At 37.8% G+C, this 25,433-nt stretch overlaps 1 protein-coding gene across 2 annotated transcripts; it reads left to right on the top strand.

Annotated features, from left to right (window-relative positions):
• Positions 1-1,069: 1,069 nt before the first annotated feature.
• On the top strand, positions 1,070-9,702 carry LOC113184535 (uncharacterized). 2 transcript variants are annotated; one of them, XM_026391284.2, is made up of 5 exons: positions 1,070-1,268; positions 1,916-1,988; positions 6,042-6,162; positions 6,407-6,490; positions 7,478-9,702. In XM_026391284.2, the coding sequence occupies exons 2-5, from the start codon at positions 1,980-1,982 to the stop codon at positions 8,962-8,964; spliced, it is 1,701 nt and encodes a 566-aa protein (XP_026247069.2). In that variant the 5' UTR covers positions 1,070-1,268; positions 1,916-1,979; the 3' UTR covers positions 8,965-9,702. The 2 variants fall into 2 exon arrangements, with proteins under 2 accessions (XP_026247069.2, XP_026247068.2); XM_026391283.2 differs by having other exon boundaries at positions 6,404-6,490.
• The last annotated feature ends 15,731 nt before the right edge of the window (positions 9,703-25,433 follow it).

The raw sequence follows: 25,433 nt of genomic DNA, 5'->3' as shown, positions 1-25,433 counted from the left end.
TGTTATTCCTTACTATATACTCTAAGCCTTGGGAGGAAGCCAGCTGAAGCCATAGTTTTTTTTTTTTTTTTAAACTCTGTCCCTTACAGTAATTAAATACCACATTCACAAGATAGACCGACAAAACGTTATCTAATTAACACCAGACACATAAGGACAAGAAAATTCATAGCCACACTATAAAAGTCAAAATTTAAAATTTAAAAAGAAGGCAAATAACCAAATATACACCAATACTAGATTGTTCTGGCCTATACTGAGCTGAAAAAAATTCATGATTTTGTAAGTTATGAATGGCAGATAGAGAATCAATTACAATCTGTGTAATTTATTCTGCTCTATCAGCCATTCATAATTCTCTTTCCAAGGGATTTTTTAAAATTTCCTAAAGGGTGTCCACCACCCCTTTAGGCAGGCTGGACAGTCAGACAAAGCTAAAGCAGCACGTCAGGGGACAGAGGCGGGTCAGGCTGAGGGTTGTGAGAGGAGCGATTCTTCCCAGGGTCAGGGTTACTGTCATCAAAACCCTCGCTGCAGTTCATTATTTCCAGGTTTTTTGTGGGCCTGTAATGCACACCTGAATGGTCGTCATTAGTGCCATCCAGATGCCTTGTCCTCATGAATTTCCGGAAATGTCTTGGGTTGGTGGACGACGACTGTTGAGACGGTGCGGCCACTGGGCATCGTGGGAGCTATAACAGTTCAGAACAAGCGGACGGCGTGACAGCAAAAGTCGGGACTAAGCAAAGGCCAGTTCTAGGGCGCCACCAAGGAGGAAAGCACTTTTGGAGCTCACCGATGACCCGGAAGACGGTCGTCGCTGCCGCGTGGCTTTCTGGGAAGTGTAGTTTCGTGGTCTGAACGTTCACGCAAGGAGAGCGTCGCCTTTGTCCTGGGAAGGATAGTGAACCCGAAGACGCTGTGTGCTCCTATCCCGCTGCGCGCACGTCCCCGTTGGCCCGCTTTGGGGCGACGTCTCCGGGCGGTACCATTTCCTAGAAAGCTGAGGCCGTTTTCCTCGCGGCGCGCCGCGGCCGCAGAGGCTCCCGGGAAGTGTGGTTTCCGGAGGTCCACGTCCACAGTGCCCTGAGCGTCCGTTCTGGACGCGGAGGGGTCCGGACAGGTCGCTGGACTGCGGCGTCCTCTCTGGGCTCGTCCTGCGGCGCTGCCCGGCCTGGCTCCGCTCTTCTGGAATCGGTTGGGAGTCTGGGCGGACTATTCCCGGGAGGCGGCGGCCGTTGCCAGCTCTCCGGCGTCCCGAGCGTCAGGTACGCAGAGATGCCCGCTCCCGACGCCTGGCGGCTTGGCCCCCGCGAGGTGCTGCTGAGGACTCGGGCAGGTGTGGGTTCCCGGAGGGCGGCCGGCGGAACACAGCGCCTCACCCGATCCCCGGAACTGGCCGACTGCAGGGTTCTCCCGGCGCCGGGTCCTCGAGTGCGGCCTTAGCGTTACCCGGCCTCTGTGTCCTGCTCTGTAGAGAGGGAGTGAGGAGGGACGGCGCTGGCCTCGTGCCTGCAGTAGGGGCTCAAGACAGTCGCCATCCACAGTTTGAATGTTATTCAGTCAGGACCCTGACGCCGCTGGTTCTGTAATCCTGATCATACGTTTTAAGTATCTCTTGGGTTTCTGTTGTCATTATTTAAAAAGTAAGTCCAGAATAACGTGAACGCCTGTCATGCATAGTAGGGAAGATAGAACGTGGTGATGCTCCACATTATTTTATTGCTTTATGCATCTGCCTCTTTAGTACACAGTAGCTGATTTTCGTCACGGTGGCACCTGGTGAAGGTTTCCTTCTGTCAGAGATGAGAGCCCAAGAGAATGATTACCAGTGTGCTTTTCCATTATGGTGTATCACAGAGCTCCAAAAAATGCCTGACCTTCCCCCCCCCACCCCCCTTGCTCTGTTTCTCAGGAACACTACCCATCTGTAAGCCACGAGGCTAGAAAAGGAACGGTGTGGACTATTGGAAATTGTAATGACTCAGGTAAGTCTGCATGTCCCCAAATCTTTCTGAAATGCTTTCTTACTAACACTTTCTAGTGTTCACTTTGGGGCTGCTTCCAGTTCCCACTTAAGAACATTTAGGGATTAGATTTATGGTTCCTTCTGTTATAGGAAAAGATGGAGCCCACAAGAGAGCTGCAAGGTACTGTTCTCTCTCAGTTCAACCATAATTTTATCCTAGAAGACTCTCTGGAGTCGTTCTCCAAAAATTTAAAATTATAATTCAAAACACAAGTTTGGAGTTTTAAGTTGTTTGCTTTATGGTTATCATGTGGTCTGAATGGTGTATGAGTCCTGAAGTTGCTCAATTGAAGAGATGTCTGAAGTTGTCCTTGATTATTTTCATGTATTACATTCAAATGCTCTAGTTGGAACTAAAGTATAAACAATATATATAACATCTGACTTGGTTACCCCACCACTCCCTCTACCACTGCACCTCTGATCCAAGCTCTCTGGATTATTGTAGTAGCAACTAGCTAGATTCCTTGCTTCTGCCCTTTACTCTCTTCAGTCTTTTCTCAACAGAACTGTCACAGTGGATTCTGTTGTTTTCTAAAATTCTGTCATCCCTTGACTTAAAAGTTTTTAGTGGCCCCAACTCAAAATGGAAGTTAGTTTTGCAATGATGTATGAAGTTTGAACAATTAGGATATTATCTCTCTGATCCCACCTCATTTTCTGCCTTTCTTGTCCCTGTGAGTGCAAGTGATTGCTGCCAGGCCTTAGAAGTTGCTGTATCATCTTCTTGGAATGTTTTTTCACCAGAAATGTACAAGCTTGCAGTGACCTTCGTTGTATCTTTGCTTAATGATTACTTCCTTAGGAAAATTTCTCTGAATAACTTTTTAAAATTGTAGCCACCTTCCCTGACCTGTCACTTCTGCCTTCATCACTGCTTTGTGTTACATGTGTCCCGTGTTGAGATCTGCTCATTGTTTGTCTCCTCTTACTGGAAGGAATACTGTTTTTCTTTTTTGTGTATTCAGAGTAGTACCTGGCACCAAGCAGATGCTTAGTAAATATTTACTGAGTGAATAAAATAAGTGACAAAAAAAAAATAGGCAGAATTATGGAGTGGAAGGTGAAGCTTTGAGAAAATTAGACTATTAGAAAAACTTTTTTTGAGGTACTGGGGATCAAACCCAGGGCCTCATGCACATTAGGCAAGCACTTTACCACTTGAGCTACATCCCTAGCCCTCTTATTATTATTATTTTTTTTAAACAAGGAAAGGAATACCAAAATCATTTGTTGATTTATCTTCTAAGCAATTATAACGCACTTGGTAGGAAAAATTGTACATCAGTTTGGGTATACACTGATTGGACTTCCTAATGTGGTACAGTACTGTCTAAACTTTCTACATTGGTGGAAATGTTCTATATGTGTGCTGTATAGTACAACAGACACCAACGTCCTATGATTACTCAGTATAATTTTAATCTAATTTTTAATTTATATAGCCAAACTGGTTAATGGCTACTGTATTGAGCACTGCAGGACTGGAAGAAAAATAAGAAAGCATAAGATATTATGGGACAAGTGCTGGGACAAATCTCCTGAATTCTTTCTGGGACAAAGATAGTGAACACCCAGGATACCCAGGCAATTGAAGTGGAAGAAAGGGTTGAACCACCCCTGGGGAAGTAAGGGTACATTGGCTGTGGTGACATAGTAACAGGGAGGAAGCTATAGAAGTGAAGTTATATTGAAAACCCCTGAGTATAGAGAGACCTTAGCAGGTCTTTCAAAGGAGCTACACACATTTTCTAAAGCGCTGCACTAAATAAAGAAGAGAGAATATCTGTTGTTGAGATTATGTGGATTTTTTTCTTTAATATTAATATATGTTAAAAAAACATGAAATGACTTTGTGGAATGAAAGGTAATGTTTTATGTTTCTATTTTGTGTTGAATTTTTTATTAGGCTTATCAGATTAAATTTGTAAAAGCTAATAATTTAAAAACTATTATGGAAAATAGGAAAAGTTAGAAAACATTCAGTTCATATATGACTTAACCCTGTAGTACCTGGCTAAGTGCAAACACAGGTTTAAATAAATGATAATAAAAAATAAAAAAGGAAGGAGACTTCTATATCCTTTTCTAGAGTATTTTCTTGTGAAAAATCTATAATTGTAAAACCATTCCCCATCCCTTTGAGTCGTGTGTAAATTTTTTTAAAAGTTAAATCAGCCTCTTGCCCATTTTGCTAGTCCTAAAAGTATTGAAGTCATCATTTTGAAATGTAGACATTATGGAAGTTAGTGTCCATCTCTGCTGTATGTGAGAATTTAGCCTAGGTTCTGGCTCCAAGTTGTAAGGACTTGCTTGTCATTAAGATATCAGAAAAAAAATTTATTTTTCTTGGGGATAAATGCAATTAACTAACCCATGGACACTCCAATTAACAGGTGAATTTAGGATGAACTATAAGGTGGCATGTTTTTCTGTTAAGTCCTCTTAGTTGAGGACAGTTACCATTTATTTGAAAACATGTATATAATGGATTATATCTTCCTGGCTTTGTAAAAGAGTGAGATTTCTTTCTGTCCTGGCAATCTTTAGTGGGATTCCTGTGTAGTGCATCTGTTTGGTTTATTGCTTATTCAAGAATGCAGCTTTTCTTTCTTTTCTACATTTGTGGAGAGGATCTTCTGCATTGGTAGGAGATTCGATTTTTAATTATTTTCTCAGCACTTGTCAAGGGTAAATCCCCCCTTTAAAACTAAAGATGTGTTACTGGTGAACGTACATATAAAACACTGTATAAGAATAGTAAAATATTGAATCAACCTCTCTTGTAATAAAAATTTACCACTGCCAAGTCATGTCTGTTTCATAAATGAAACAATGCCATTTTAAATGAATATATTTTAATTTGACCAACCAATAATATATTATTGAACATTTAAACTTTTTCTAAAGTTTTGCCATTTTAAATAACATTATGAATGAATTCTGTTGAGAAGAAATTTCTAAACACATCTATGAGCTTTCCTTTAGAATATAGTCTCTGATATGTGTCCTTTCTTTTATTTTTTTACCCTTACTTTGAGATCCTGTTCAAGTACTATCTATTGGCATGAAGCCATCTGTCAGTCTTCTCACCCATGGGTGTCAAATTATTTTAATTGTAGGGTGACTGGCAATACAAGGCTTAAGGATACACCATAAATATACTTCCTTTTTTATTCATAAATTATTTATGTATATGTCAGTCCATTTGTGCTTCTATGCAGAATATCACAGGCTAAGTAATTTATAAACAATAGATATTTATTTTCCACAGTTCTGGCAGCTAAGAAGTCTAAGATTAAGGGGCTAACATCTGGTAAGCCTTCTTGCTGCATTATCCCATGGCAGAAGGGCACAGAGACAGGATATAGAACTCATCCTTTTAAAATGAACTCTCTCCTACCATATCAGTTATCCTTTCATGAAGGCAGAGCCCTTCTGATCTAATTACCTCTTCAAGGTCCCAATTCTTAGTATTGTTATGATGGCAGTTTAGTTTGTAGCACATGCCTTTTGAGGGTCATGTGCAAACCATAGCAGTTTATGTTTATCAGTCTTTAATAGAAAAATGTCTTTTTCTCTGAATCCATTTGATCATTCTTTTTTCCCTTGAACCTTAGTGAATCATTTTGAGTATCTCATGTGAGAGAAATTGGTTTGGCCTTATTTTTCATTACTTATATAACACTTAACGTATACAAGATTTAACTAAGTACTTTAATGTATACTGTCAAATGTTGAATGCTGATTATTCAAATTTTGTATACTTTTATTCTCTTTGATGAAGTTAACTCTTCTGAAGCAAAGTTCTTGTATGTGCCTCTCATTCGTACTATATGACAATGCTGAGCACATAATTATTCAGTTATCGTGTAACTGAGTTTGGATTTCTGATCATTATCACAAGTCCTGAATCTTGTTTGCTTTCTTCCACAACCAAGAAATTTTACCCCTTGTACAGTGTTAGAAGAGGCCTGGGCTGTGGTTGAATCTAAATATTTTGCTGTTTTAGGTGACATTTAGTGATGTGGCTATAGACTTCTCTCATGAAGAGTGGGCATGGTTAGATTCTGCGCAGAAGGATTTATACAAGGATGTGATGGTGCAGAACTATGAAAATCTGGTCTCTCTAGGTAAGATATCTCCCCCTCCACTGCAGTGAGGGAGATCTTTCTTTTGCTACTCCAATTGCTGAAGCTCCTCCTACGTAAATGGCTGAATTTCTGTGCCATGTTCTGAAGGGAATGTGTAGCTCCTTTGTGCTTATCTTCTCATTTCAGTGGACATCCTTCCACCCTTCCTTTGGTTGCTCCTGTGATGGTCTCTCAACCTTGAGGAGCATAGCTTTAAAAAGTTCTATATTTTTTCTGTAAGCAGGTCTTTCCATAACTAAGCCATATGTGATCACTTTATTGGAGGATGGAAAAGAACCCTGGATGGTGGAGAAAACACTGTCAAAAGGTATGCTTCTGGGTGAGTCTAGTGAATCAAGCAAAGGAGGTCTTTGTTAAAGATGCTTATTGTGAGTGTGAGGGTGGAGGCATTTTAGGGACACTAAAATGAGATCAAAGAGGTAAACAAAATTGAGGTACCCTCAGCTTAGATTCAAAACAGTCACCCCACTCCCAGATTATTCTGTTTCTGTTACTCATATCATCTAATCAGAAGTGAAGGATTTTGCCATTACAATAATTCAAATTCCTATTTTATTCATAACACAGTAAGACAAATTATTTTTTAATCCCATTTAAGGAAATGGACTTACTGATTGTTTTAAGTTAAGAAAAGTTGTCAATTAGATGAAAAATCACTTTGTCTTTAAAGCTGAGTTTCTTGGGATATACGTGAACATAAATGTTAGTGGAAATAAGAAATGTATTAGAATATATTTCTAAGAATAATATTTTCTAATGTCCAGTAAGTTCTCATATGATTTCACACAGATATTATATAAACTCAGAAAGTCTAAAACTTTATTACCAAAAAGGAGCACATAGATATATTTTGTTGTCATTGTAACTGTTTAATGTAGTAGTATAAATTCTGTATTTCACACATGTTAATCTGGCAGCTAGTTGAGATTAACTGAAAGTTGCACAAGAAAAATGTAAAGTAGAATGTGATCTTTCATATGAGTATAGGCACAAAATGATGGCTGAATACAGAATGCCTTCTACATTTTCTTCCTAGAATAGCTTCATTTTTTTCAAATAGTGGTTGTCTATATTTTCCTCCTTTCGCTTGTTATACTCTGTTCCTGCTTCTGTGAGCTCTCTGTATTTTCTGTGCCTCACTTCAGCATTGTTCAGAATCTTTGAAATACATGAATTGTTAGAGCCATGTGTTTTCTAGAGGCTTTGTTTCTTATCTAATTCTCCTATTTCCATCCGAGAAGTTTCCTCTCAAAGTCTAGAAAAAGCATTGCTTTGCTTTCTTGATGTATTTCAGATTGGGAATCAAGATGGGAAAACAAGGAATTATCAACAAAGGATATTTATGATGAAGATTCACCCCAAACAGAAAAAATAGAAAAAAACATAAGGCGGCATTGTGAATTTTCAGATTTTAATAAGAACGGAAAATTTAAAGGGAAGTTGGAGGGGAAGGATGGACATCAGGTAGACCATTGCAGACCAATGACCCTCACCTTTAGTGAGAGCCCCTCTGGGGAAAGTGTTGACAAATACAGTACATCATTTAGAAGCATCTTCCATGTAAAGCCTACTCTTTCTGAACCACAGAGAATTTCTGCTGAAGGGACATCGCATAAATATGATATGTTAAAGAAGAGTTTACCAATAAGGTCAGTTATAAAAAACGAGAAAATCAGTGGCAGAAAGAAAGTTTTGAGTTCTAATGAAAGTGTGGCAACTTTTAGCAAAAGCAAATCTCTTACCCTTCATCAGACTTTTAATAGAGAGAAGATCTTTACATGTAGTGAATGTGGGAAAGCCTTTGGTAAACAATCAATCCTTAATCGCCATTGGAGAATTCATACAGGAGAGAAACCTTATCATTGTCGTGAATGTGGGAAGACTTTTAGCCATGGCTCATCCCTTACTCGACATCAAATAAGCCATAGTGGAGAGAAGCCTTACAAATGTACTGAATGTGGAAAGGCCTTTAGTCATGTCTCTTCTCTCACTAATCATCAAAGCACTCACACTGGAGAGAAACCATATGAATGTACGAACTGTGGAAAGTCTTTTAGTCGTGTTTCACATCTCATTGAACATCTGAGGATTCATACTCAAGAAAAACTTTATCAGTGCCAAATATGTGGGAAGGCCTTTATTCATAGGTCATCTCTTATTCATCATCAGAAAATACATACTGGAGAGAAACCTTATGAATGTAGTGTATGTGGGAAAGCTTTTTGCTGTAGCTCACACCTTACTCGACATCAAAGAATTCACACTATCGAGAAACAATATGAATGTAACAAATGTCTGAAAGTCTTTAGTAGCCTCTCATTTCTTATTCAACATCAGAGTATTCATTCTGAAGAAAAACCCTTTGAATGTCAGAAATGTAGGAAATCTTTCAGCCAGCCTGAATCACTGAATATGCATTTGAGAAATCACATTAGATTGAAACCTTATGAATGCAGTATATGTGGGAAAGCCTTCAGTCACAGGTCATCCCTGCTTCAACATCACAGAATTCATACTGGAGAAAGACCTTATGAGTGTATTAAATGTGGGAAGACCTTCAGCTGTAGTTCAAACCTTACTGTACATCAGAGAATTCATACTGGAGAAAAGCCATATAAATGTGATGAATGTGGAAAAGCTTTTAGTAAAGGTTCAAATCTTACTGCCCATCAGAGAACACATAATGGACAAAAACCCAGTAATGCAGTAAATATGGAAAGGTCTTTAGACCGTATAAATCAGTATGCATATGAGAAATCATACAAGAGAGAAACTATATGAAGCATCATTTTTCATAATAAATTTCAGCCACAAATCCTAATTCAATATCAAAATTTTTGAGAACAGTCTTACAAGTATAGTGTTTATGGGAAGACCTTTAGTGTTTATGATGAAACCTTTATTGTCTATCAGAGTTCATGCTATAGAAAACCATAAGAGGATAACAAATGTGGGAAGGCCTTTGTCAGTATTAATCCCTTAGTTGACATAAGTAAATACAGACAAGAAAAAAAAAACTATACACATAGCAGATTTAGGAAAGATTAGGTAGTATGAATCTCTTACAAACTCATATGGGGGAAAAGCTATAGGAATATAGAAAATTCAGAAATTGTGGGCAGTCCTACATTCAATGTATCCCTCATCTTACATCAAAGAATTCACATTGGAGAGAAATCTGATGTAAAAAAGGTAGTATTTGCTAAGGGTTAGTTTGCTAGACATCAAGACATGAATCGTAGAACAACTTGAAAGATGTAGGAATTATGTATATATCTTTCTTTGCAATAATACTATTTGTAAACAGTTTTACAGAAGAGCAGACAAGCATATTATAAATAAATATGCATCTCATAGCAGTAACTTCCAATTTGAGACCTACATGGAAATTAGTTTTAGCTAATGGGTATGTGAAGATACTTAGTCATCCAGTGAATCCAATAAATGTTATAATGTTGAAAAATCAAAGCTGCAAAAGAAGAATGGGGTCTCTAATAAAACAATTTTATACATAAGGAAATTTCACTGTGGCTCTATTTCTTGCAGAATTTTTGTTGTTGTTACTTCTTAAAGCTAATTTTAGTCATACTTTAACGGGAAACTGGCAAACCTAAGGAAAAATAGCCTGGTCTGTGTGCAAAGAATATTATTTTGGTGAAGAAAATTTGTAGTTCACTTCTTATGGGCTTTATTTAATTCGCATATTTCAAGATAATTTGTTGAGCATTACTCATATATTACAGGTCCATGGGTCAGGAATTTTAGTGAACTTTAGTGGTATGTCAGAATCACCAGGAGAGCTTGTTCAAACACTGATTGCCAAGCTCCACCTCCAGAATTTCTGTATCAGTTAGCTTAAGGTGAAGAATTGGCATTTTTCACAAGTTGTCAGGTGACACTAATGCTGCCTGCCAGGAAGCACCTTTTGATTATCACTGTAACAATTAATAAATTTATCCTTTTCTCAGGGATTGGAGGTGTCCAAAGAGAATAATAGCAAATTTGCAATAACTCCCAAATGCTGTGACAACAATTAAGAAGCAATCTATTATGAGAGATTAGAGTGTGCTTTGCTGTGGTGAGCTTTTAATCTAAATCCTGATTTTGTAACCATGTGTCCTGTAGATGTTGTGTGCTGTGGAATTCTAGGTAAAGTAGGCAAGCAAGTTCTCTCTTATGTTGTATAGCTGGACTCTGTTCCAGTGTCTAATTTCAAATTCTGTAGCTTTGAAATACTGCTGCCTTCAGCATTGGTAACAGCAGAGTCATTTTTCCATCCCTTGGTCAAGTTATGGGTTTTTACCTTGAAATCAGTAGTTCAGAGGTAGTAGTCATTACTTTTGCCAGCCTGCCAATTTTGAAAGCTTTAACTTCCTGCATTATGTTTTCTTAAAATACTTAAAGAGTTTCTGTTTTCTGCACTAAACTTAATATAGTATGTGAGGAGGATAGCTTCACATATTCTAAGTTCTTGGTAAGAAATGGAATAGTCTTGGTGACCCTGTGGCTTCCTATTTTGTGATTAGAAAGATAGCACAGATTAATGTGATTAGGAGTGTATGGTCACCTGCAAGCAATGGGCAGTTACGTAGCTTATGTTTCATATTGTGTTCTTTATGGCATTTTGGAGTTACAAATAAAATGTTGTCTTAAAAATGAATATTTTATTGATATAAAATATCATGGAATGAATAACAGGGTTTCTGATTTCAGGCAAGATGCTCTCTAATAGCTGTGTAACTTTAAATGAAAGCCAAAGCAGGGAGCATAGTTCAATAGCAGTGCCCAGTGCTCAGTAGAGATGGTGGGCTGTGAATGGGATAGTGATTTTTTTTTCTTTGTTGTGGGGATCAAACCCAAACCTTCATGCATACCATGGCAAGTGCTCTACCACTAAGCCATCATGGGGTGGTAAGTTTTTAATATTCACCGGGATGTATCTTTGATTTATTTTTAGTGACAAGATTTATTTTGAAATGCTATGGAATGCTGAAGGATCTTTAAGAGAGTTATAATTAAGGAAGCATGGCATGGTGTGTGTATATATATTTATTTATTAATGGCAGTAGCTATGTTTCATTTTCTTTCCCATGCCCTCCCAAGCAACTGGTACTGCAACAATGAAGTAGTTCTATGGTCATTTAATCACTAGATTTTACTCCCTTTCATTACCATTGTTTTTTTTTTCAACTTAAATTAATTAATTAATTAATTTTTATATGGTGCTGATGATTGAACCCAGTGTCTCACACATGCGAGGCAAATGCTTTACCACTAAGCTACAGCCCCAGCTCCCACTATCATAGTTTATACCACTTTGACATTTTGTTATGAGAGGAATCATGTAAGTATCAGTGTGAACTCATTATTTTACAATTCTTGAGTTAAAGTGCCTTTACAATGGCTCAAAACTAGGGGATAAGAAACCAAATTTTAAAATAAAGACAGGGTTTTAGAAAAGCAATGAAATGATTTTACCTTATGGTAAAAAATTGGGCTAAGATCTTAATAATATGCCTTAATTGACAGAATAATATTGTTTCCTCAGGTCTGTTAACCATTTCTTGAACATCTGCTGTGGGCTAGACAAATAAGACCATACCTTTCAAGAGCTAAAAGCTTTGTGTGTTGTGTGTGAGGAGCCTCCTATGTGGATTTGAGCCAGGTTGCATGTTTACTGGCTTTGTGTGACCTTGGACAAATTATTCCAGTGTGTCCTGCCTTAGTTTTTCCATCTGTAAAATGATAATAAGACCTATCTCACTGAGTTATTATGAAGATTAAATAAGTTACTTGGTATAAAATACAACAGTGGCACCTCAAAAACAGTAAATATTAGCTATTGATTTAATCATTTTTCGTGGCTGCTTTGTCATTCTAGTCTCAAATGTCACATCTAGTGTGTCTTCCTAATCACTTTTCACTCTTCTACTTACTGTTACACTTTTTGTGGGGAGAGGCCTTATAAAACACCTTCATTTCCTTCTAATATCTCCTTTGGTGTCTGAACCATTTTGAAGGGAAACATGTTTCTTGCCCCAAATAATCCAAGGACACAAAGAGACCAGGCAGAAGGTGAAACAAGTATGGAGTAGGGATGTGGGAACACTTCCAAATCCTACAGATTTGGTTAAGGAGAAGAATAAAGAAGTTTTAGGTCACTGCAGGGAGAAGAGGAAAAGCTTTACCTTGTGAGGGCTGAAGCCTGCAAATCTTCAGCATCATCCCAGTACAGGATCCCCTGGGCTGCCTGCAACTGCTCTCTTCCTGAATGAAGGTTACAGCCATGTCATTGCACACTGATGCCTGGTAAGTCAGTCATGTTATTAGGCTTGGGCTAGTCGGGCATGATTACAACCTCTTGATCAGTCATTAGTAAATATTTAGAAAAGAAATCAAGGCACATACCACATTACTTTCTGGGAGCCTCGCTCTGTGTTGGACTTCCAGGGGGAGTCAGACACTGTCTTTAAACAGGTTGCAATTAGGGTAAAAAGGCTATGTAGAGAAGCCACTGATGAAAGAAAACAATGACAAAGCCATGGGGCCTAAAGGTGCAGAACATAAGTATTCTGGCATTAAATGTGTGTAGGGGAAAATTCAATAATAATACAGTGTTTGTTAATAGCAGCAACTGAACCTTATGGGTGTGTGTTGGAGGTTTTGGGGGCAGCATTTATAAATTAAATTAATAAATTTAGTTAAGAAATTAAATATTCCCAGTTCTGGACCTGTGTTTGAAATCAGCCTATTGATTCTGACATTTGCCAATTGTATAATTTTGGGGAAGTCACATATTTCCTGATTTCTGCTTTGAAATGGTGGTATAAGAATTAGAAAATATTCATCAAGTAAACACTGCAGTGCTTGGCACATGTAAGTTGAGTGGTGTGTTTTTTCTTCTTTTAGTAATCTTTCCACAGACTATAAGGCAAATTCCATAATCATCTCCATGTTAATAGTGACCTGAGACTCAATTGGTTCTAACAAATTCCCCAAAGTTATCCCTTTTAGGGAACATAGGCTAGATTTGAACATCCGTCTTCCTTACTATTTGCTATACTTTGGATCTTGAATGTTCCCCCAAAGCCCTTATTTTGAAGGCTTTGTCCCCAACTGTGGCACTATCAGGAGGTGGTGAAACCTTTAGGAGGTGAACTAAGGAAAGAAGTGAGGTCATTGGGAGTGTGCCCTTGAAAGGAACATTGGGACCTGGGCCTCCTTTTCCTTTTCCTTTGCTTCCCAGTTGCCAGGAGGTGAGCAGCTTCCTTTGTTTCCTGTCATGATGTACTGCTTTTCCAGAAAGTCAAAGGAATGAGCCAAACACTCACGGACTGAAACCTTTAAAAATGTGAGCCAAAAAAAAAAAAAAAAAAACATGAACAACTATGTGCCAGCAATTAGAAAAAAAATAATCAGGCAAAATACATAAATTACCTAAATCTACTCAAGAAGAAATAGAACATCTCAACAGTCAGAGGCAACAATGAGTTGTACTGATTAGCACCAATTCTCAAACACTTCCAAACAATTAAAGGAAGGAAACACATCCTAAATCACTTTATGAGGCCAACATGGCTCTGATAGCAAAGGCAGAGAAAGATATCACAGGAAAATTATAGACCAATGTCCTTTATGAACATAAACATAAAAATTCTCAACAAAATAGAATCCATTAGCACATAAAAGGTTTATTCTTCATGACCATGTGGGATTTATCCCAGGAGTGCAAGGATGATTCAATATTAAAAAATCAGTGTAATTCATCTCACTAATAGAATGAAGAAAATTCTATGCAATCAATTTATATATAGTAACCTTTCATGATAAAAATTTTCAGGAACAGAGGAAAGTTTCTCATCATGATAAGTGGTATTTGTAAGAAATCACAGTTAACATCATATTTAATGGTGAAAGAATAAAAATCTTTCTTCCAAGATCAGGAAAAGTCAAGGATATCTTCTTTCATAGCTGTTATTAAAAACTGCAATGAAAACTCTATCCAGAACTATTTGACAAGAGAAATAAAAGGCATCCAGAATGGAAAAGAAATTGTAAAACTATGTTCACAGGTGACATGATCTTATATAAGGAAAATCCTGAAGAATCCACAAATCTGATGAACCTAGTAAATTTGGAAAATCAATTCCTCCCAATAATCTTTATGTATGTATAAAAATGTATTTGTGCATGATACACACACACACACACACTCAAAATCCAGAAAGGAAATTAGGAAACACATTCAAACTTATAATAGTACTTATAGGGAGTAAATACTAGAAATAAACCTATGTTTAAAACTAAACAACACTGCTGAATGAGATCAAAGAAAGACTTAAAAAATAGAAAAATATCCCGTGTTCATGGATAGAAGTATGTAATGTGTAAAAATGTAATTACTATGCAAGGATATAGACAGATTTCATGCAATTCCTATAAAAATCCCAACAACCCAGAACTGGAAAAGCCAGTTCTTTAACATCAATATTGATTTAAATAAATAAATAACTCATAGTACCTAACTTCAAACCTTAGTACAAAGCTATAGTAATTAAAACATGGGTACTAGCATAAGGATAAACATAAATCAACTGAATAGGATAGGGAGCCCATATATAACTCTTATATACATAGTCAGTTTTCAACAAGGATGTCAAGGCCATCAAAAAGAAAAGGACAGGGGCTGGGGTTGTAGCTCAGTGGTAGAGCACTCGCCTAGCACGTGCAAGGTCCTGGGTTCGAACCTCAGCACAACATAAAAATAAATAAATAAAAATAAAGGCATTGTGTCCAACTACACATTAAAAATATTAAAAAAGGAAAAGAATGGTGTTTTCAAGAAATAGTGCTGAGAAAACTATATATATAAAGGAATGGAATTGTGGGGTTGGGGTTGTAGTTCAGTGGTAGAGCGCTTGCCTCACATGCATGAGGCACTGGGTATAAACAAAAAATAAAGGTCCATTAATAACTAATAAAATATTTTTGAAAAGAATGGAGTTGCACTCTTACTGTTTACCATATGCCAAAATGAATTGAAAATGGATCAATTATCTTAATGTACACTAAGAGCTAGAACTATAAAACTCCCAGAAAAATTTGGGAGATATTTTCATGACACTGGATTTGGCAACAGTTTTATGGGTATTGACATTGAAAGCAGAGGTAACATTAGATAAATTGACTTAATAAAAATTAAAAACTTTGTGCATCAAAGGATACTATCCCATCCTTCTATTGTATGAGAGAAATTATTTACAAATGATACAGCTGATAAGAAGTTAATATCCAGAATATATTAACAACCCATAAAACAGTATTGACATCAGCAAAATGGTGGACTTCACAACATCCAAGCCCTTTTATTTCCAAGAAGACATTTTTAAAAACCCTATAAAATATGTCAAGATCATTGTACTGTCATGTGTAACTAATTAAAAAAAAAAAGATGTACAGTTCAAGTTTCTACTTACTAGAAAAAAAAAAACCCTACAAAAACTAGCTAAAATAACCTTATTGGAATTGTTAAAGAAGGGAGAAGGCAGACTTTATTCAAAGGGGCTGCTATAATAAAGGTTTTGTTGTAGGAGAGAGACTGGACTCAACTCCAAGGACAACAAGAATGAGAGATCAAGGATCAGGATGAGGGTCAAGCAGACAGAAAATTTCAAAAAAGGAAACATCAGGGACAAAGGGAATTCTGACCAAACTGAATTGACAGATTATTGATTGCTAAAGGCAGACCAGGTTGATACAATATCAAGAGTTGGGGGGTTTGCAAAACAGACTCATCAGAATTCTTGCTAAAATCAGACTAAATGGACAAAGCCACTGGACTAAAAAAAGAACCCAGGGTTAGATCCTAGTTAGAGGTTCAGAGGAATTTGGACAAAGGAGAAAATAGCAACCATGTAAATGTCCAATTAAGTAAAATCAGATTTTAGAAAGAAGTTTTCTGGCATGTGCATTCTTTTTACAGTTCATCATGCTATGGCATTGTTGTGGTCTGTAGGAGACAGCATTATAGTTTCCAATTCTCTTCTTTGAATTAGAGTAGCAGAGCAGATCTTATTGAAGTGTTATAACCTGTTGGGATTGCTAGAAGAACTGAGCTCTGCCTTGCCTAACTCAGATATTGGGTAGAAGAAACATCAGGCACTGCTTGGGAAAGCTTCAAGGAGACTCCCTGCAGACACAAGAAGGAAGATAATTCAGGTGAAGTTCCCAAATTAACCTGCGGTATGACCCTGAGAAATCAAGATATTTAAATGCAGGTGTGTATTCAAGGAAATCAGAAGACACGGAGACCCAGGCAAAATACATGTTCAGAAAAAATACCTGAAAACCTTAAACTTTTTCCTCACACTGGTCTCAAGTCTCAGAATATAACCAGCTGGTATTAAAGGGCTTCTATGGGAAGCCACTCTGAATGACCACGCCTTCCAGTCCTGAAGCACAAGGCTCTGACCAATCACTACATTTTGTGGTGACTTGGGTGTGTCCCAGCGCAAATAGCAAGGTGGGTCTTAGGTGTAGGCATCACCTGTGGGGGTTGAGCTACACTCACCTATTCCTTTGTAATCCTATCCCTTGTCTCCTTTGAATGGCTTCTTACCAATAAAAGGGTTCATGATGTTCTCCTCTCTCTCTTTTCATGACCCCTAAGGTCAGAGGAGCTGTCATAGGACCCAAAGAAAAAGGTATCTCTCTCTCTCTGATTATTTCATGCAGCCCAGTTCACCTGAAGTGAACTTGAGTGTTTAGTCATGGAACACAACAGGCTTCCCTGGGAACACAGCCAGTTTGCAAGGACTGGAGAAGGGAATGTTTTCTGTTTCTTTCTTTCTTTTTTTCTTTTCTTTTTTTTTTAGTGCCCAATTTTCATTGAAAAATCACAAGTCAAAGAAATAGGAAAACATGGCCTATTCAAAGGAAATAAATAAAGCATCAGAAACCACCTCTGAAGCAAGACAGGTATCAGACTTACTAGATGAAGAATTTTATAATTGTATTAAAGATGCTTGAAGGCATAAAGGAAGCACAAAGAATTATAGGATATCAGAAAAATAATAAATGAAATGAAAATATCAACAAAAAGCTATATATTAGAAAAAAGAATCAAACAGAAATTTTGGAGCTGAAAAAATTCAATAATTGATTTTAAAAACTCACTAGAGAAGCTCAATAGTAGACTTGAGCAGGAAAAAAAATCATCAGACTTGAAGGTAGGACATTTGAGGTTGTTGATTATGAGCAGTAGAAAGTAAAAAAGAATGGAGATAGTGAACAACGTCTAAGGGTTTTATAGGAAACCATCAGTGGATCATTATATGCATTATAGGAGTCCCAGAAGAATAGAAAGAGAAGGGATGGAAAAACTATTTAAATTTTTTTTTTTTGTAGTTGTAGATGGACAGAATGCCTTTATTTGTTTATTTTCATGTTGTGCTAAGGATCAAACCCAGTGCCGCACACATGCTAGGAAGCACTCTGCCGCTGAGCTACAGCCCCAGACTGAGAAAAATTATTTTAAGTAATATTTGCTGAAAACTTTCCCAGACTGAGGAAATAACATGGACTTACAGATCTAAGTTGTTTGATAAACTCGAAGATAAATTTGCAGAGATCCACATGAAGACATAATCAAATGCTGAATGTCAAAGACAAAGAGAAAAAATTGTGGTACTGGTAATTAAACCCAGGAGCACTTTTAATACTGAGCTATATACTCAACTGTTTTTATTCTGAGACAGGTTCTTGCTAAGTTGCCAAGGCTTGACCTCAATTTCTCAATTTTCCTGCCTCAGCCTTCCAAGTCTCTGGGATTATAGGACTCTACTCCTCAGCCCAAATGATTCTCCTGCCCCAAGCTCCCAAGAAGCTGGAACTACAGGCATGTACCACCGTGTCAAGCTTACAAAGAGAGAATCTTGAAAACAACAAAAGAAAGATGACTTGTCTCCTACAAGGGATCCTTGGTAAGATCATCAGGTCATTTTGCAGCAGAAACCCTGCAGGTCAGAAGGCAGAAGTATAATATGTGTAAAATGTTGCAGCTGGGCAGGTGGTGCATACCTGTAATCCTAGCTACATGGGGGGCTTAAGCAGGAGGATCTCAAGTTTGAGGCCAGCCTTGGCACCTTAGTGAGACCTTGTCTTCAAATTAAAAAATAAAAGGTTTGAGTTATTTCAAAGAGGCTGATCATTTTGAGGATGTAGCTCAGTGGTAGAGCACTTCTGGGTTCAATCCTCAGTACTGATGAATAAGTAAATACATAAATAAATGTATTATGTGGAAAAAAACCCTTAATCAAGAATTCTGTATCTAGCATAGCTGTCCTTTGAAATGAGAGTAAGTTAAGACATTCCTTACAAATAGATATTCCCTTGAGAAATACTAAGTTCCTTCAAATTAAAATGAAAGGAAGCTAGAGAGTAACTCAACAGACACATGAAGAAATTAAGATCCATGGCAAATTTAAAAGACAGTATTTTATAATTGTGGCTTGTTACTCCTGTTTTTTTTCTAAACAACTTGAAAGAAAAATGTATAAAATAATTATAAACCACAAAAAGGCAAGTGCTGCTTGATATCACTTATGTGGAATTTATAAAAGTTAACTCATAAAAGTATAGGGTAAATTTGTGGTTAGGAGGAAATGGGGGTGGGTAGGTTGGGGAGATGTTGCCTAAAGGATGCATATTTTCAGTTAGAGAGGATCAGTTTAAGATATCTATTGTACAGCTGGGCATGGTACACACTTGTAATCCCAGTAGTTTGGGAGGCTGAGGCAGGAGGATTATAAGTTCAAATCCAGCTCAGCAACTTAGCAAGGCCCTAAGTAACTCAGTGAGACCCTGTCTCTAAATAAAAGATAAAAAGGGCTGGGGATGTGGCTCAGCGGTTATATACAATATGGTGATGTAGTTTCATGAACCAATAAATCATTTCATTTTTATTGAAGCCATTTAGAGCAGAATCACCTGGAAGTGAGACTTCTTCCTGACACACAGCAATTTGTCCTCAGTGTTATTACCTGATACCACTGGGTTCAGGAACAGCCATGCTTTAATCATGTTAAGGAAATTCTCTTGCCATAGCATAGCTCTGTTTTCCACAAAGACTAGTTCATAGAGAGGCCTCTCCATTAAGAAGAAAGATGGCTTCCAGCAACACAGCTCCCACCTCCTGGCTAATCAAACCCCAGGAAAAAGCCCCTCCTTCCTCGCAATTCTAGCAGAAAGTCTTAATAATACTAGTGGAATTGGCTCAGGGAACACAAGAAATTCCTGAAGCAGTGGTTGTAGCTGCAGTTAGAATGCTCTGGCCAGATTTGAGGTGTGTGTTCAATAAATATCTGATGAATGAGAGTGTGAATAAATGAGCTGCTGCATGGATATACTATTTCTCTCACTGTTAGCAACAAAGTCCTCTTTGGATCATTCTGCATATCTACCAGGTCTGCTTAGGGCTTTTGAGGCTAAATGATTATAAATACCAGAGCCTGATGCATTAGTGCAAATCTCAATTAAGACAGGGAAATGAAAAAAGAGACCAAAATGGACCTTCTTGCTGACATCTATAAAGCAAGACAACACCTTACATTATGAGTTACTTCAGAGTCTGAAAGTATCCAGCTGAGGTATATTCAAAAGAGGGTCAACATTGTTCTCCAGGGTAATATAGAAAATTCTGAGTATTCATAGCTATTTCAATTTTTTGAGGAAATGATGACTGCCCTGTAGCCATGAGGACTACAGTTAGAAGAGTACTTTGCTTCCTTGGATATCCTTTAAAAAGAAAAAAACACTCCTAGACTAAATCATTGAGCCATTTTCTTTATGTGTCTGGGTCCCTAAAACAAACAAATATAAATATTTCTTTGAGTTTTGAAATTCACAGGTACAGCTGCACTTAGGAAACTTCAAGGTGCAGAGGACCAGAGTTCAGCCTGAGGTTCAGTAAAGAACAAAGAAATAGGAAGACAATGATGTCAATCTAAATAAGGGGATTCAAATGGTTTACGAAGAACAAGACTTTTCAGATGAACTGTTGAAAGGATGACACTGAAAAAGGTGTAGAGCTACTGGTTGAGGAAACAGGAAAATGTGTGCTGTCATTTGTGAGGGGAGAAGTAGAATCTCAGGGCAGCCAGGACTCAGCCTAAAACAAAGGTTAATAGAACTTCCCGTCCATAACATGCACAGATCAAATGATGGGCACCCATGAGGTCTCCTTAGAAAACATCTCCCAGCCCCTAAAGTTAGCTTCTGAGTTAAAAATCCCAGAGATGACCAGAGGCTAAGGTTGTGGAAAGAGTAAAAGGTCTCTTCACCTATGGAATGAAGGCTCTTTTACAGGAACTAACCATGGCTGACCACACAAAGAATTTGAACCCTGATGACTTATGTTTACCTTTCTTTATATGCTTAAGTATGTGAACCCCATGTGACTTTTGTAGACTTTTACTCTCATTCCAGGCAGACCCTCCATGTTGTCTGCAGTTAGGAGTCAGGAGTTATATTTAGGAAAAGAGGACCTGAGATCAGGTACCCAAGTACAACTCAGGGTGGTAGAGAGAATTTCATTAGAACTGTAGCACCAACTGATCAGAAACCTATGTGCAATTCTGTCCCTGGAGGTGAAAGTTAGTATACTTTCCCCACCACATAGCTCTTAATATCTGAGGATACCTTTTTTCTTCCCAGAAAGTCTACCTAGGAGTTGTTCTATTCTTTTTTAAAAAAATATTTATTTTTTTAGGTACAGATGGACACAATGCCTTTATTTATTTTATATGGTGCTGAGGATTGAATCCAGGGCCTCACCCATGCTAGGTGAGCATTCTACTACTGAGCCACAACCCCAACCCCAGAGTTTTTCTATTTTTTTTGAGAGAGAGAGAGAGGGAGAAAGAGAATTTTTAATATTTATTTTTTAGTTTTCAGTGCACACAACATCTTTATTTTATTTTTATGTGGTGCTGAGAATTGAACCCAGCGCCCCGCCCATGACAGGCGAGTGTGCTACCGGTTGAGCCATATCCCCAGCCCCAGAGTTGTTCTATTCTTATCTGAAAGTTACAACTATTGGCTTAGGGAAGTATCTTCAGCTAGTATATAGATTTTGCTGAATCAATTATATTCAAATTTTTATTTATTTATTTAAAAATATGTATTTGGTTGTTGATAAAACTTTATTTACATGTGGTGCTGAGAATCATAACCAGTCCTTCACATATGCCAGGAAAGTACATTACCGCTGAGCCCCAGCCTCAGCCCTCACATTTTTATTTTTAAATTAATTTCCTATGTCAAGCAACTTTTCCAAAGTCAAAATATTCCATGTACAACAACTCTCTTGCTTCAAAAAGCTATAAAGGCACACATAGTATATGAAAAATAGTTCCGAATATATTGTGTGCCAAGCAAAGGACAGTGATCCCTGAGGGATGGGCACAAAGTAACTGAGCCCTACCATCGTCACATTTCTTTCTGCTGGAGAAAATACCAATGGGAAGGCAACCCAGATGGAATGTGGAAATCCCCTCAGGTGAGAGGATGGATTTACAAATATGGGGTGGGGGGACTGAGGCACCTTGCATTCACAGCCAGAACAACAGAGAAAACCGTACATGTGAGCACCTCAGAGATCTGCAAAGGGTCCCTTCCTGTCTTCATTCAAGAACCAATGAGCGTGTGAGGAAACTACCACAGAGCAGGAAAAGAATGATCAAAAAGACAAGTGAGAACTGGGAGTGGTGGCTTGCCTGTAATCCCAGTGACTCAGGAGGCTTAGGAGGTCACAAGATTGAGGCTATCTGGGCAACTTAGTGAGATTCTACATCCAAAAAAAAAAAAAAAAAAAAAGAAAAAGAAAAATTCCCAGATAGCACAAATGCCCCCAATTACTGTCTGTTCTACTATCAAAATAGAAAAACCTTTCAATTCATATAGCATCATTAAAATTCTCCAGAATTTCATCACAGCAATGGGAAAATTAGCCCTAAATGAAACACTTCTCTGGTCTTTCCTAAAAAAGCTTAAGTGAAAGTCCCAAAAGGACATGCTTTCCAAGCAATGTCCAATTGCTTCCCAATTGCTTAACCGTGTTTTAAAACAAAGCTCAAGAACATTTACAAGAATATAAACTCTCAAACCACAATACCTGACATGCAATAAAAAATAAATGGGTATATAGAAGCAGGAAAATAAATCCAAAATGAGATGAAAAAGCAAGCAATCAATCAAAATAGGCTCAGAGTGACAAAGGCAGTGAAACTGGAAGACATTAAAGCAAAAATGTAAAGGGCCCCTGGATTCAATCCCCATACCCGCCCCCACCCCCGAAAAAAAAAGTGAAACTAGCAGATCAGAGAGCTGTAGAAATATTTGAATAATCAGTGCTACACAGGAAAAGGCTTATATGGAAAAGTAGGTATCAATGCTGATCCAGATCATTGGCAAATGAACCAAATGGCCTCCAAAGTTCTTGATTTTTATTATTTGAATATTGTGCAGTCTTGCAATTGTGTCAATAGCAATGGTGACTCTTTTGTGCAAATCTCTATTGGTGTATAGAATCCCAAATTCCAAGGAGTTTAAAGGGAAAAATTTGAACTGCATTCTAGTCCATTGTAAGTGGAACAAAAAAATATGAGTGACCTCAAAAATATTCTGTGATTAGGCTGGGGTTGTAGTTCAAGTGGTACAGCACTTGCCTAACGTGTGAGGCTAAATAAACAAATAAATAAAATGTCCCTCGACAACTAAAATCTTTTTTTTTTTAAAGATTCTGTGATTGGATTTATAACAGTTTCATTCAAGAAGCTGTGTCGGGGTTTTTAGCCCCCCACCCTCCCGTTCCCTCCTGACCTGCAGGAGAGACTGGGGAGAGCATGCCCCAACCAGGGCAAGCCAAGAAAGGCAAAGGTCACAAAGGTCGACTGACCGTCCCACTCAGCCCTCCCCGACTAGAGGACAATCAGTTGGGAGACCAGTCAAAGCAGGATCTAGTTTATTGAGAAAACACACACAGCTAATATAATGTACAGGAGCCAATCAGGATAAAGCAGGATCTCAGTTTATTGAGAAAACACACACAGCTAATATAATGTACAGGAGCCAATCAGGATAAAGGTCAGCAGAGTGGGGCGAGTTCATGTGTACACCCATCCTACAGGCTGTAATGGGAGACACGAGCTGTCCACGAGGGCCGAAGGGTTCTGAGCATATACTAGAGGTGGTCTGATTTTTCATCACACCCACGGCAACACCTTCTGGCTGACAGTCAGGTGCTATCTTAGCCACATGTGGCCCTAGGACAGGGAAGCGGGTAGCAAGTTAGGTTTCCTCTTTTCTGATGCAACATGCCCCACATGTTACATCATACCCTACAAAGCTGAATGCTGTCTTCAGGGCAAAAACCTGTCTTCAAGGTTTTAATTTTGGATAATGCCCTGTTCCATTGTCATCAAGAACTTGAAAATTCTCACCCCAAACTAGGTGTTCTTTTCATGACCCTAAGGCTATATTTGTTATCCAATCTCTCAATCAGGGAACACCAGGGCACACTTAAAAAGCTTCCAAAATGTTTCAACACGAGGGAGCTTTACAGCAAGTCTTGCAAGGCTCTCATCACCTAGGAAACCACCATGAAAGACCAATGTAAGTCAGTCACTATAAATAGTTATAGTGCTGGCAAAGCCTGGGATTGGCTCAACAAGCCACTATCAATGATTGTTGGAAAACTATTTGAGTAACTGGACCACATGAAGCATTTTGAAGGCTTTGAAAAAATTATAAAAAGTAGGAAGAACAGTATCGAACAGAATGCACAGTGCAAGGCAAGTAAGCAGAAAAGGCCTCAATGACATGAAAATATGGAGAACACTTTGGCAGGAAAGGCCCTAGAACCCACCAAAGAAGACACAGACAAGATGCAAAATGAGGCACTGAAGCCAGTAATGACAGGATAGTGAAAAAGTCAGCCTGATTCCATAAATTGTCCTTCTCACAGCAGCTAAAAAATCAAACTGGAATTCTGCCTTGGAAAAATGTTCAATGACATCTAAGAATACGACCCTATGCTTAAATGCAACTTCAGATTGATGCCCCAACTTCACTTGTGTGGAATGCTTAAAGTGAAAAGTCAAACAGGGCTGATAAAGTTTCAAGCCATTTTTGGAGGGAAAATTCCTGATACTGTCAACAAGTGGCGAGTCAAGCTCTTGAGGTAGCACTAACAGATGTTAACGTGTCACCCTCATAAATGTTTTACTCTTCTGCAGAGTAAGTTTCATCAGCCTCTTCTTGGGGCAAGTCAAGGTCAAGAGGTTTCATCACACTGAGTGCTGTCTTATCACACATCCTGCAGCTCCACTGAAAGTAAAATTTAAATCTTTAATAGATTTTATGGCTGTTTTTTTTTTTTTTTTGGCCTGGATATATAGACCATATGCTCAAAGTACTATTTCCTATGAATAACATAGTGTTTATTGTACATGAGTACAGTACATGTATACTGTGCATGTATGTATATAATTGAGTTAAAGTAGTACACTAATATACTATAGTACATTATACCAAAATACTGTAATTAAAATATTTATTGTAAAGGAAAGTAATTATAAATTTTTACAAAATATATATTGGATTCAAAGCCAGCCTTAGCAACTTGGCGAGATTATGTAAATGAAATACATATTTCATTTAGAGACACATGAGTGTGTATGTGTGTGTGTGTACACACACACACACACACATGTATGTGGCTGGGATGTGGCTCAGTAGTTAAGTGCTCCTGGATTCAATCCCTGGTACCAAATTATATATATATATATATATATATATATATATATATATATATATACACACACACACACACACACACACATACATACATATATGTATTTTTTCATAATACAAGTTGTCTTTAAATTAAAAATGAAAAATATTATGAATTTATTGGTTAATGAAAATGTTTGGACCAGAGGCTTATGGGAATCTAACTATTATTTCCCCTATCAACAATGGTTCCGTATTCACTAATTCAGTGTTGCAAATTCATAGGACATAACTACTATGAATAACAAGAATTCACTGCAAATACAGAGAAGTGTGCATGTGGGTATTTCATGTCTCATGCTTTTTTTCCCTCACAAAATCTTATGCTACTTAAGAGTAGAAATGACAATATTTTGGTACAAAGAATGCTTTTAATAAGTGTTGGCAAGGCTACCCTTAAT

The sequence above is a fragment of the Urocitellus parryii genome, chromosome 15 (genome assembly GCF_045843805.1).
Source record: "Urocitellus parryii isolate mUroPar1 chromosome 15, mUroPar1.hap1, whole genome shotgun sequence".
NCBI lineage: Eukaryota > Metazoa > Chordata > Mammalia > Rodentia > Sciuridae > Urocitellus > Urocitellus parryii.
This window is presented reverse-complemented; position numbering and strand designations above follow the sequence as displayed.